The sequence below is a fragment of the Meriones unguiculatus genome, chromosome 19, assembly GCF_030254825.1.
Source record: "Meriones unguiculatus strain TT.TT164.6M chromosome 19, Bangor_MerUng_6.1, whole genome shotgun sequence".
Lineage (NCBI taxonomy): Eukaryota > Metazoa > Chordata > Mammalia > Rodentia > Muridae > Meriones > Meriones unguiculatus.
Window position 1 is genome coordinate 37,822,464 of NC_083366.1, and position 14,256 is coordinate 37,836,719.

Here is a 14,256-nt window from a genome sequence, read left to right on the forward strand (position 1 = left end):
CAGGCTAATAGATAAAAAGAGCTTAAATAGTCCAGAAATAGGTCGTTGAGTACTGACTTGGAAGAAGGGAAGAAACAACAATAGAGCAGGAAAACAGACAAGGAAGATGTGCTAAAACCTTGACCTCAGAGACCAGCTCGGATCTCAGTTCAGCCATTTGCAAATGTGCCTTCTGGGGAAGTCACATAGTCCATTCTAAGCCTGCCTTTCCCCTCTCCAGGAAATGAAAACAATGAAAGCTGCTACAAAGATTGAGCACAGTAGTGTATGAAAACTAACAAGCATACGCTCATCTTACAATATGCAATGAACAAATGATCACTCTTCTTACAAAACACAGAACTTAACATGTTGTGACATTAGTAGTATTTATAAATGGAAAACTCAACACTGAGTATATTTGTATATTTCTCACATCGTCTAAGAATATACAGGAGAAACAAACCGGAAAAACTTATTTTTAAAAAGAGCCAGAAATAAAGTTAAGACACACACAAATACACACACACACACAACTGTAGCTTTCCTAAAGACCAGCCTACCAGCTTAGTGTTTTCCTCGAAGCCTATTCTTGTAGGTCAGTCTATCCAGGTATACCATGTTCAGTGTTGAAACATCTGAAAAATATTTATCAGTGTTTGATACAAGCTGGTAATTATTCTATTTGTCTACGGCTCTACGGTGAATAGAACATATACAGCCCTAACTGCAGTGCTCAGTTTTAGAGGGGGGATAGATAATGTTTATGAATAATATGTGTAAGATAAGAGCAAATTAAGTGGTGATAGAATGACCGTATAGATAGAATGTCTACAGAGGGCAGGAAAAGAGAAAAATAAAATAGAATTGTAAAGATGCTAAAAAAAAAATCTCTCTGGTTACAATAATCACATTTGAGTGATGATCTATTAGGGATTCAGAGAGCACACCAAGTAGATATTTGAGGGAAGGACACTCCAAGCAGAAAGAATTGCTTGTACACACATGCTGAGGTCAGAGTATATCTAGGTTTTCAGTGAACCATGAGCTAATGTGTCAAGATCAGAATAAATGAGGACAATAGCAATAGGAGTTGAATCTAGGAAGGTATATAGAACTGCAGTACATGGGGCTTTGCTAGAACCCATTTGGAGTTCTGAGTAGATGACTAACATGAAGTTATGCGTTGGTAACATTGTAAGGAGGCACATTTACAAACAGGAAGATCTGTTAGGAAGATGTTCTAATAATTCAAGCAAGAGAAATGATGATTAGTTTTTGCTTTGCATTGGTTATATTTTGAAGAGAAGGGAAAATGATATTTCCTGCTGGATTCAACGTCGTTGTTCGAAGAGAAGAATCAGGGAAAGGCTCTAGATTTGGGACCTGAACAACTAAAGGGATGCACTCTGGAATTGAGTGATTTGGGCAAGGGACCAGGAGTTCAGCTCCAAACATGGCAGGCTGTAAGACATCCAAGAAGGTGGTCAGGTAGAGGTCAGCAGACAGATCAAGGTTGGAGATACAGAGTTGAGAGCTGGTACTTAAAGCCATGGGTGCCTTTAGTTAAGGAACAGAAGTAGTTCAGCGACTGAGTCCTGAAACTCTCTAGAAAAGAAACAGAAAAGGATCAGTGTCCATGAAACTGCCATTATCACTCAGCCCAACACTTCTGAAGGGCTCTTCTAGATTAAGGGTCCTTGAACCATAGTTCTTGAGCCAAATCTACCCACTACCAGTTTCTGCACATGAATTTTATTGTAATCAGCCATATCCATTCATTTTCCTATTGGGCACAAAGCCTATTTCCTATTTCCACAAAGCCTAAAAAATTTACTAACTTTTTTTTTTTTATAAAAATTTTGCCAAACCCTACATGATCAGTGGGGATGGTAGCCCAGCCAGCCAGACTCCAAGCTAAGAGTTAAGCTCAGTCAAGAGACGCCTGTTGGTCTTCTCTGTACTGCACTGGCCTTGCTGAGCCTGGATTAGAATTATTTTCCAGAGAAGGTACTAGGCTGAAGTTCTTCATACACACTCACATACCTTCCCTGGTTTCCTCTTTCTCCTTCTTCACTTTCACGTCAGCCAGTGAGCCCACCACCCAAGCCTCAATGATACAAGCTAAACATTTCAGAGGGGATTACACCCAGGTCTTCTTACCTGGCAGGCCTAAAAGGTTCTCAGTCTCAGAAACACACTGTAAGAGTTATCTGAGCTTTCTTAATATATGTGAATATATAGCTACTGAGTCCATTTGCAAGGAAACAGAAGTCAAACGATGTTTTTAGTTGATGCTTTATTTTAATTTTTTCTTTTTTAAATACATTTTTTATTAATTACACTTTATTCACTTTGTATCCCCCCATAAGCCCCTCCCTCCTCCCCTCCTAATCCTACCTTCCCTCCCTCTTCTCCACACATGCCCCTCCCCAAGTCAACTGATAGGGGAGGTCCTCCTCTCCTTCCTTCTGATCCTAGTCTATTAGATCTCATCAGGAGTGGCTGCATTGTCATCTTCTGTGGCCTGGTAAGGCTGCTCCCCACCTCAGGGGGAGGTGATCAAAGAGCAGGCCAATCAGTTCATTTCAGAGGCAGTCCCTGTTCCCATTACTATGGAACCCACTTGGACACTAAACTGCCATGGGCTACATCTGTGCAGAGGTTCTAGGTAATCTCCGTGCATGGTACTTGGTTGGAGTATGAGTCTCTGGAAAGACCACTGTGTTCAAATATTTTGGTCTGTTGCTCTCCTTGTGGAGCTCCTGTCCTCTCCAGATCTTACTATTTCCTACTTCTTACACAAGATTCCATGCACTCTGCCCAACAGTTGGCCAAAAGTCTCAGCATCTGCTTTGATAGTCTGCAGGGCAGAGCCTTTCAGAGGCCCTCTGTGGCAGGTTCCTAAGTTGTTTCCTGTTTTCTTCTTTTTAGGATTCCTTATTTCTCTTTGCCCAATCATGTTTGGAGTCTTTAGAATTTTATTTTTAAGGGCTCTTTTATAAATTCCTTGGAGAGATACAGATTCACTTTTTTTAGAATACTGGCTGGATTTGGTGAAGACATGTGTGATGATACTATATCCAAATTTTACCCAAAACATCATGAGACATTATTAAAATTTCTTGGAATTTCCTCATGTTTCTCATCTCTACATTTTAATACCTTAACTACAGACTATCAAAACTATCCTCAAAATTGATGAGTTCCAAACTTCTTTTTCCCATTCCCAAGAGGATATCTTTCCCTCTTTGCCCAGTTGCCCAGACTTAGAAGTCGGAAGCAGTGATTTATTGCCATGAACAGCTGCCCGTGCAGTATTCAACTCCTCCATTCCATGCAGGGTTCATCAAAGCTGTGATTTTCTGAGTCTATTTTATAAACTTTGGGCACTGGTAATAAACACTTATAAGAGTGATCTGAAAGCCTGAGCTGAGCCCCTCAGAGGCCTGCGGATGGAAGGCCTTGCGAATGTTCCATGCTCTATTGTGAGTTCAGTGTTTCCCTAGCACAGAGGATTCCAAGGCCACTTCAGCTTCCACACGTGTATTAGTGACTTTTCCCGTGGCTATGACAAAATATTCTGACAAAAGCAATTTAAGGGGACAAAGGGTTTATGTCGGCTCATAGTTCAAGGTTAATATGCAGCATGCCATTCAAGTTACAGCCGTGGGAGCTTAGCAGAGAATGATTAATACTTGTGTGTAGCTCACTATATTTTATAAATATAAACTAGGGTCTCAGCCCAGGGAATAATACCACCTAGAGCAGGTAGGTCTTCCCACCTCCATTACAAGATAATCTCCTACAACTATATGCATAAACCTATGTTCCGAGTGATCTCATCAAGCTGAAAATTAAGTTTAACTATCATATTAGTCCTTCTATATTACTTCTTTCCTTTTAAAACAAAATTCTTATTTAGTTATTTTATGCATATAAGTATTTTGCATGCATATGTGTGTGTACTCTGCATGCCTGCTGCCCACGGTGGTCAGAAGAGGGCACCAGATCCCCAGGAACTGGAGTAACAGCCAATTGTGAGCCACCAGGTGGGTGCTAGGAACCAAACCTGGGTCCTCTGCAAGAGCAACAAGTGTTCACAGATGGCAAGCCATCTCTTCAGCCTTGCTCGCTTTTCTTTTTTGCTCATATTAGCACAAGAAAGTTTGGATTCTGTACTCTGTTCTGCATTTATACTTCCTGAGGGATTTCCGCATCTATAGGATGGGAATGGAGATATTAGATACTCACCCTCCAAGTTGGTTTTAACCTGGGGGAAGTAAAATCCAGTGAGAAAAGTTATACAATGAACTTCTAATCTTGTGCATACTTGCCAACCACAGTGCCTTCCCCACCTGCAAATCAGGAGCAGGTGAAAACAGATGTCCTGCCCAGTGCCAGAGAAAGTGCAGAATCAAGATCAAAGCTGATCAATATGTGAGCTTTGAGTGCATGTCACTGAGTGGCCATTTGGAGTGTTTGACTGAGTAAAAGAAAGATGATTACGGTAAATTCAGTAAAGCTTCCATTGCTGTCCAGTGTTTATAAAGACTTATGCTCACACTGTTTCCTTTGGGAGTCATAACATTTTCTCGGGAAATATTCTAATCCCTGCTCACACTTAGGAAACTGAGATTCAAATGAGCTGTGTGAAACACTAGTCATAGACATAGCCTAGACAGGACCCTAGTTTTCTGACTAACATGATCCAGAGATCCATGTTATAAACAGTACTTGCAATATGTCTCTGAGGGCTGAGCTCTGCAGCTCCCTGTACAGCTTTGACTAGAATACTGCTGACTCAATGCCTCAAATGCCAGGAAGCTAATAAAGCTTCATAACATACAAATCCCTTAAAGGTTTAGGGAACCACTGCACTCTATCATAGAATCTTTGCTGCATAGTTTTCCTAAAACTAAATTACATCCTATTAGCCCGAGACAAGGTACAAATAATTTTAATTTATCCTATCATTATCTCAATCTCTGTGGACTAGAATCTGGGACAGTGTTATGGTTCTCATTTGTGAGAGATGGAATAGAAAGCAAAAAAGTGGTTCTTGTTCAAGAGACAGTTAGTTATGGAAAGTAACAATTTCATGGTCCCCCAGTATTCCTGTTGGTTAGTTGGTTTGGTTTGGTTTGGTTTGGTTTGGTTTGGTTTGGTTTGGTTTGGTTTGGTTTTTTGCTACAGGGGAAAAAACCAAGAGTCAGAATCTTCTTTCTTGGACTTTTGCCTAAGCTGTATCTTTGACTTTGTAAAATAAGGAATTTCTTGGAAGGTTTTGTTCTGGAAAAAAAAAATCACAAAGTGGCTGGTACTTCTGTGGATAATCTGCAAATGTCAGAGACCCAGCAGTGTTATTTCAGCAAGGAGCCCTGGCTTGGATTTTCCAAACACCACTTAGAAAATCTATAAATGATTTCCTAAAGCACTAGCTGGGGAGGTCCTAGGGTGTTCGTGAAAAGAGGCAGCTCTTGCTCCCAGCCCATCAGCCCACAGTGCTACCAACTATGGGCTGTCTCTTAAGGTGCACTGCAGAATATGATGTGTTTATCCTCCAATAGGGAACTAAAGGAGAAGATCCAGCCAGAAATCTTAGAGCTGATCAAACAGCAACGCCTGAACCGCCTTGTGGAAGGGACCTGCTTTAGGAAACTCAACGCCCGTCGGAGACAAGGTATTGTTAAGGGAACTCCATACATAGGCAAGGACAGCAGTAGCTTTCTTCTGGGTACTAACAAGGGCATAGTATCATTCAAGGACAGCCTTGTGCTTAAGACATGAATGGCAGTCTAGGTTCAGCTTGGTTTTATGTGTAGGTAGAACCAAAATCTAAAATGACCAATAGGTACAAGGAGCTGCTAAAGAGCTGTTTTGTTTTGTTTTGTTTTGTTTTTTAACTGCCATTTAGTGACACAAGGCTACTAGTGGTGGGGCCAATAATTGCTAATCCTTGCTACGAGTCAGCCATATACATGGCTGTTCTCTCAATGAGTTACTTACACAGCCATGGATCATGTATCAGTCAACAGAGGACCACACATGCAGTGATAACCACTAGAACCATTGTACCACCTTAGTTTGTATTAAAATGTACTTTATGACAGTCACTTGATGGAATCACCTAGAAACGCATTTCTTAGAACATTTCCCTATTCTTGAATAATACATAACTGGATTAATGAAGTCCATCTTCAGAATAGCCCTGTGAAGTACTTATTGTAATCATACACATTGGCACACAACGAAACAGTGGTCCTTAGTGTTGAATAACATGTAAAGTTATGGAAGAGCAAGAGTTTGTCTTCGAAAGCTACACGCCCTTCCTTCTAGTTTTTGCTTTCAGAATGTCTATTTTATTTATCCTTATTGAATTTGTGTCGATATGATTTGTGTGCAGGTGAAGGTATACACATGCCATGGTACACAAAAAGATGTCACTGACTTGTCTTCCCTCCCACTGTAAGTTCAAGGAATTAAACTCATATCATTGGGCTTGAACAGCAAGCACTGTTTACCTACTGAGCCATCTTCATGATCCCATATCCTTCCTTTTCATGGCCCTCTTGCACCATAAGGAAAACTAGCACCCACTCTCTAGTTGGATCTTGGTACTTGAAGCATAGGTGGTTCATATCCTCAAATTTCCCACATTGACACAGTTTCAAGTCAGAGTTATTTTACTGGGGGTATAAGCCAAGTGTTTAAGATGAGGTTTAATCTACTTTTAAAAATTTTCAAGACAGATTTCTGAATTGTTTCTGATTTCTGACCTCAAAATGTCAAATCAGAAAGGTGCCAGTAGACCAGGCATAGGAGGTAGGCAGCAATCCAAGCTGTTTCTCTGCTTTGGTTGTTTTCTTGCTCTCTTGACATGCTCTGATTGCACAAAGTATTCATATTGTAATGTCCTGGAAGAAAACAGCTGAGAAACATAACTGAGAAATAAGGTTTGGGAGGAGGTGAAGAAATTGAGAAAGAGCTAGGCATAAGCAAAGGCATTAACCACTGTGCTGAGAACAAATATTAGTTATGAGTGGGGAGAAATGCTGGCAGGTAGTACTGAAACCTGATGGATGCCTTGCTCAGATGCAGAACTCACCCACTAATGACTGTAATCAGTTAGTGTTTGTGTCCATCTCCCTGGTCATTTACTTTAACTGCTCTGTGCTGAGTGTTCAGTAATTGAAATATGCCGATGCTACCATTGAAAATCACACTGAAGGACTTCAGAAGGCAGAACTTCCCAGAGTAAGTGTGGATTACTTGGAGAGGAATTAAGCCCTGACAAAGAGCTTTACACCAGGCCTGGGAAGCGGGGTTTGTACTGAGTTAGACCTCAGAAAGGTTTCCATAATAAAAGTAAAGGAAGAGAGAACTCATCTTCTAAATTCAGCCCTTGAAAAATGAGTTTGTGCCTTTTTTTTTCTCTTTGCATTTCTTTTGCTGCTCTTCGTGTCCAAGTGCATGGCACTCCAGGAGACATAATATATAGTGCTAAGGGCTGGCTGCCCTTGTCCAACTATATGGACTTGAGCAGTTTTCAATCAGTATCAATACCTGTTTTCTAAGATTTTTGCAAGAAATAAAGGCAGTTGGGAGTGTAGGTCCTAGGAGTCAAGCCAAAACGGTCACTGTTCTTGTGGAAGATTGTGCTGTTGTTAATAATAATAACAACAATATCAGTTCTGAGAATGAGAAGACTTGGTCATGGCCTTCTAAGCTCTGGAGTTAGCCCCCTTCATGTTTTCAGGCAAGACATTGGGTATCTAAAAACCCTACAACATGGGAGTCTAGCAGGATCTGAAAGCTGTTAGCTAGATAGCTAGCTGTTTGCCTTCACCTCCCTCTCATCTCCGAGAGATCAATATCCAGGATATGTGGGCCCATTAGCATAACTTAAAACATTTTCTTTTTGTGCTTGACATTGAGCAAGAAACACTGGAATATTTAGAATATTTAGAATGGAGAAAGCATTTGAGAACCTGCAAGCTTTCGCTGATGCCAGCTGACTCCTAGAACTTGGCTTACACAGACCTTTCCAGGTCACTACAGTACTTGATATTCCTTTCTAGGCTGAATGGATTGACTCTACCAGAATCTTCTTTTCTAAATAAGACAATTACAGGTTTTTGTTTAAAAAATATTTATCCCTCATTGCTAATGAACTTCCTGATGAACAGAAGCATTAATATTTAGCTGTTGAGTTAGCAAACACCTGGACAGAGGAGCCATTTTGCATTCCATTCAAGAGTGGCCTTCTGCAAAGGCTTGTAAGGTTAAGTCTGGTTAGGAGCCTGCACTCCATGTGGTTTCCCATCCCTTCATCAAAAGATTCCATTTAGACTTTGCACAGCCTAGTAGGCTGGGGTGTAAAATTGATCACCCCTCTTTCAAGTTCATGAGACTTGCCACAGATTAGATCTGGTATTCCCTGTGTAGAAGCCATGGCCACGTCCCTTCCAACTTGTCTAACAGTAAGGAGGACACAGGTGATAAGGTTCAGGAATTAAGTTGACAGGAGAAATTGTGGAAGTCTCCTGTCCCACAGAACTGGAAGTGGAGAATTTTGCAAAGCATCTTTTCCTTTGCTATGTTTTTTCAGAATGCTCTGCAGTTGGCATTTGCCTAGCATTCTATCTCACCTGTAACTCTGATACTTGGACAGTCTGATGCAAACAAGACAAGTCTGAGATTCTAGAATGACTGGTCACAGTAGACCTGCGAGGCAGAAAATCATGTGATACATATTAATGAGGCTAAGCAAGCCCCAGCCTTCCCATTCCAGGTTAGGTAGCTGTTAGCTATCTATATTCATCAACCTGGACTTTTTCCTCTTCTGTCACGAAAGGATGCTGTTACTTCTTACACCAAGTAGGTAGTTGTAAGCGTTAAGTAAAATCCCTATAGCTCTGAATATGATGGTTATCAAATATTCGAAAGGATTCTTATGATTATTTTGGGTCATAGTTTTTATTATTAATTAATTAATTCAATTTACATCTCGGTCACAGGCCTCTCCCTCCTGCATCCACTCTCCCCTACTCCTCAGAACAGGGGAGCCCCTTTCCCAGACACCTCAGGTCATCTATTCACATGAGGACTGAGTTCATCTTCCTCCCCTGTGGCCTGGTAGGGGAAATCCCCTCAGAAAGAAGTGATCAGAAAACAGGCAAGATAGTTCTAAGTGGGTTTTAGTCATAGAGTACAGGATAGACATAGTGCACAGACCCCAAGAAGATAAGCTTCATGGGCATCTTAGGCTTCTTGTGGGCCCTCTAGTTAGGGAAGTGGGGGTTATCTCTGGGTTGTAGTTTTTTGGCATATAATTTTTAAACACAGGCAGCAGGCTGCTTCTGGATGTCTCATGTCTGCTTCCCCCACCACCACCCTTTAAGGACTACACATTGTAAGTTTTGCCCATACTTCTCTGTCCCATGTACTCCTGGAGGGGAGAGGGGAGACTTCCTAGAGGTTGTTTCTGGTACAGCCATTATTGCTTCATAAGGCAGCGATCTCCAATGCTTTCCTCTACTTTCTACATTTTGGAAATTCAGTTTTCTCAGAATCACGTGCATTGAATGATCCTGATAACCCTTAGGCTAGACACCCAGAGAAGCATTTCAAGAAATTATACTATAAAGCTTGCTTCTCACTAACGACACTCGGTAGCTTCCCGTCTTTAGCACCAACATGACCGAGTTATCTCAGAATTCTGTGCTGGATTAAACTTGTCTTACCATGTCAGCCAGCAAGGCCTGTGTATATCACTGAACTCTTGTCACTCAGTCAAAGATCTAGAGCCAAACAGATCATTCAGGCGCAGCATCTCTATCAGCCCTTCTGGGCAGCAAGCTGCTGCTTTTCCCTGTTTTAATTACATTTCTCTTTTGGTATTTCATGAAACCTAATCAGCCTGTTTTAACAAAAAAGGCAGGTACAAATAAGTGTGTATTTCCAAAGGAAGGAAACACAGTTGGATTTTGGAAAAGGCATTCGGTAGTTCAAAAATAACAGGCAATCACCATTTCAAAACTGCGGAAGGATAAACAGTGGGGTGAAAAGGGACACGTTCCCTGACTGGAATGAATGAACGCCTCTAGCCAGCCCTGTGGAGAATGCAGAATAGATGCTTCACAAGTTTTCCTTATGCAGCTAAGCCTATTACTGTGCAGGTGAAGAACGAAGACCTTTCAGGCTCTAATTGTGCTAAGGCCTATAACTGAGTATCAGAACCAGGTGTATAACCAAGGCCTGTGTGATCACCCCAGTACCCATTAGGACTAGTCATCTTCCTGCATGTGTGGGGGTGCTGAAATCACGAGCTAGGAAAGGACACACTGCCCCCAAGGATGCAGAATTCAGAATCAAAGCACAAGTGTCTGGTTTTGAAAACATTTGGTAAACTGAGAAGTGTTTGGAAAGCAGAGTAGCCTTCGCTGCCACCCACAGCTACCATCCAACTCCCCTCTCACCAAACACACACACGCACTGAACAAGCAGAGAAACTTGTGGATCTAATCCTTGGGAAAGTGACATTTCCTGTTCAAGGTACTGTCCAAACCTGTCCTTAGACTTGGAAAGGGTGAGTTGAGTCTTAGACAAGATGTGAACTTTCTGAATACAATGATTTGGTATAGTTTGAGGCATCCTAGCAAAACTGAACATCCTAATGGAAGTGCTCTAACAAAATAGGGTAGGAAATGCTTCTCTACCTCTGTGACAAGGGATTCCCAGGGCCTGTTACCAAATGTGGCTCTGCACCTATTTCCAGGAAGTCCCCTGCTTCCAAAGCAGAGTTGAACAGAGTCAATTCTTCAGCTTCATGGAATAGCCAACGTGTCCCACCAGTAGTAACTATTATTTGATGTTCTGGTCTCTTCTAAAGACCATGAGGCATGCTTCCCTGTGGTAAAATGGAGGAAAAAATGTAAATTTGTTTTCTTATTAGATAAAGCAGATACAGATCATTTTTATTATTGCAGAAAGTTCTATTGGGCAGTGTTGTAAAAGTTCACTCTTCAGTGAAGTTTAGCTTATAATAATCTGTGTGACATCAGACATAACTTTAATTGGACCTTTTCCCCAGATCGATGGGCTGTCAACTTGACATAGCCTAGAAACCTTTGAGAATGAAGCCTCACTTAGAGAATCACCTAGAGCAAACTGGCCTGTGGACATGCCTGTTACATGTGTGTGTGTGTGGGGGGGACTCTCCTGATTATTGATTGATGCAGGAGAGCTCAGCCCACTGTGAACAGCACCATTCCTAAGCGGGTAGGTACTCTCAGGCTATATAAGAAAGGTAGCTTAAAGATGAGCCTATGAGCAAGCCAGAGAGCAAGTCAAGAGGCAGATCTATGAGTTCTGCCCTGCCGTTGACTTTCCTCAGTGACGGATTGTGACTTGGAAATGTAAGCCCAGGTTGCTTTTGGTTAGAGTTATTACAGCACAGAAAAGAAGTGAAAATATGGGCTGTAAAACCAGCTCGTCCCTCTGACCCTTTAATGTGGGTAGGGAGAACAGAGGGAGCAAGTGAAGGAGGGGTAATGACAAAGGAAGGAGAGGGGAGGGAGAGACTGAAAGACAGAAGGGATAAGAACAAAGAAATAGACTGAAGTACAGAATTGTCTCCATATTTTTTAGTTTGGAAATAGAAAGACAACTGTTAATATATTCTAGTTTGTAATTGACTACAAGGCCGCCACATTAGCTCTCACATCCTCCATAGATGCTAGTAAACAATCTTTGATAATGTTCTCATTGCTTCTTACTAATTGCTTTTAATGATGAGATCCACTCTTCTATTGCCCAAAGGGATTGAGAAACTCATAGCATCATGCTGAGTCTTAAAAGGAAAATGCACATTTTTTTTCCTCACAAAAGAAAACTACAAATCAAGCTGCTGCTGTTGGCTGACACAGATGTCTGCACCACTGTGCCTCTGCTGTGCTGGTGGGCGTGGGCAGCTTCAGTCGCTTCTACAGAAGCCCTGCCTTTGAGACAGAATTATACAAAGTCATGGTGCCTCTCACCCTAAGGGCTTCAGCTTCCATCTCAAAGAAGATGCTGTCTTAGTATCCTCCCATTTGATCACAAACCAGGACAAGTTTTTATCCTCTTCAGCTCCTCCTCAATTGTTTTGTAATCCATCCAAAACTTCTTGCTTGGTGAGAAAGAGAAAAACACATTGCTTCCATCAGGCATGCACAGACCTTTTTGCTCTGGACCATTGTATTAGTGGAAAGAGTAAGAGGAACTTGTGTAGTATAAGAGAAGAACTGGCTATCGGTGGGAAGAAAACCAGGGAAGGATGATGTCCTGTACCTCAAGGTAATTTAATCCTCTTCAGGGAAGAAGTTCTCTTTAGTTAAAAAGCAGATAGTCAGGCCAGAGTTCCAGGTCGCCTCTAGTGTTAAGTGTGAAATAAGCTTCCATCCAACTTTGCAAAGTAGGTAGTGATTTCTAACAAGTGATGAGTAGCCACTGTTCTGGAGTGGTTTATGAATTAAGAATGTGTTCTGTAAACAAGAGAAATTTCCTATTCCTATCCTAGATTGTATTTGTCCTATTGCCCAGGCCTGGACACGAGCATTAATGTGGTATTTCTCTCTGCTGCCCCCATGAATTGAGGGAACATCTCTTCCTTGACTGTTAGTCTTTCATGTCTGCCAGTCATTTAATGACTTCTTGTTATTTCTGCAGAGTACTGGGTACATTGCAAACTCATGGCAAGTACTTTTAGATGAATAAGTTTATCCTGAAAATATAAGAAGCAGCAGAAAAACTAATATACTTTAATAATGAATGTACATTGTGCAAATCATTTCATATTGTATTAAACTAGTTCAATTTATTAATTCTTTCTATTAGACCATACTTAGTATAAGTGATCACCGCACCATATAGACTTATTGGCTTCACATAGTACCACTGAGTCATGGGCTAGCCCCAGCTTGCAGAGAAGGTATTCCTCTAAAGAACAAGCAGAGCTCAATCAGCAGAAGAACTGGGTGTCCCAGTCTCACACCTCAATGGCCTCCTTCCCATTAGCGGTCACTTACTTAGCCCCCAAACTCTCTCAGAGGTAGCATATCTTATTGGAAATCATGGTCACCATAGGCCATGTAGGCTAGGACATAGGCCATGTGGTTCTTGTGTCCTGTTACTTCAAGCCTCTAATAGTTCTGTGATGCTCAGAACACTTGATGTCATCCAGACTTCACAGTCCCTACTGTAAATTCCAGCTCAGTTACCCCAAATGCATTTTTTTTTCTTGGAAAACCAGCAATTTTACATTAGCTAGCTAGAATGGCTGTGAATTAGTGAGGAAATAACTTGCTTAACTCTCTTTAGAGTCCATTCCATAACCCCCCAGGATTGCTGTGTATATAAAATGACTTTTGAGAAGTTTGCAGGCCCAAATGACTTTGCATGTTCTTCCTCCTTCTCAGTGTTTTGTTTTTCACCAGGGTTCAGAGTCCTTTAAGTATATGGTTTTAATGTCTAAATATAACCAGGAATTCTCAAGCATTCCTATTTCTCTTACACACTAGGAAGACAAGAATCATAAAGACAATTTTCTTTTGTGAGTCAAGTTGAACATTTTCGTTGTTCGTTACTTCCTTCCATTTTACTTCCATTCCTAAAGCTTTCTGTCAATTAAATGAATTACAGTTAAGATGATTTTTTTCAATGACAACAATTTTAGACTATAAAACTTATTTTCTTAAGATGTAATGGACAGCACTTTGGTCAGAGTAGTTTCAGAACAGTTTGGGATTGCAGGTACAGTAATGAGGTGATTTGACCAAGGCCATAAGGTGAACCAGGCACATGAAAGTACCAAGAGGCTGGAGGGCACAGATGCTGTGTGCCTGATATGCTTGAACCAAATCTCCTTAAATCTTCTTTTTCTGATTTAGCCAGCACCAGCTATGTAAACATTCAGTATCCGGCACTGTACCAAGGCTTTGTGACCATAGCCATTATGAAGATAGTGGCTGACTTTTTACTCTGTCCAGGCTAATGAGGACCGTGGAGTCTCTTGTCTGATGAGTACATGGTACAACAACTAGGGAAATCTGTTTACCTTGGCTGCACTGGGGAACATTACCTCAGGTTACTTACCTTGGGTTTTACAACAGGGAACATTAAGGTGGCATACACACATACACACACATACACATATGTATACACACATATAAATGCATATACATATTACCAATACAAACACACACACACATGGTCAGCCCATGCTGATAATGGTGC

The 14,256-nt window shown here is 41.2% G+C and overlaps 1 protein-coding gene across 5 annotated transcripts in view; it reads left to right on the forward strand.

Annotated features, from left to right (window-relative positions):
* The window catches only part of Elmo1 (engulfment and cell motility 1), a 521,602-nt gene that overhangs the window by 481,620 nt on the left and 25,726 nt on the right, over positions 1-14,256 (forward strand). For all 5 annotated transcript variants that reach the window (XM_060372629.1, XM_060372632.1, XM_060372630.1 and 2 more), the window contains one exon: positions 5,550-5,662. In XM_060372629.1, the coding sequence (XP_060228612.1) occupies positions 5,550-5,662 (113 nt within the window). The remainder of the gene's footprint in view (positions 1-5,549; positions 5,663-14,256) is intronic.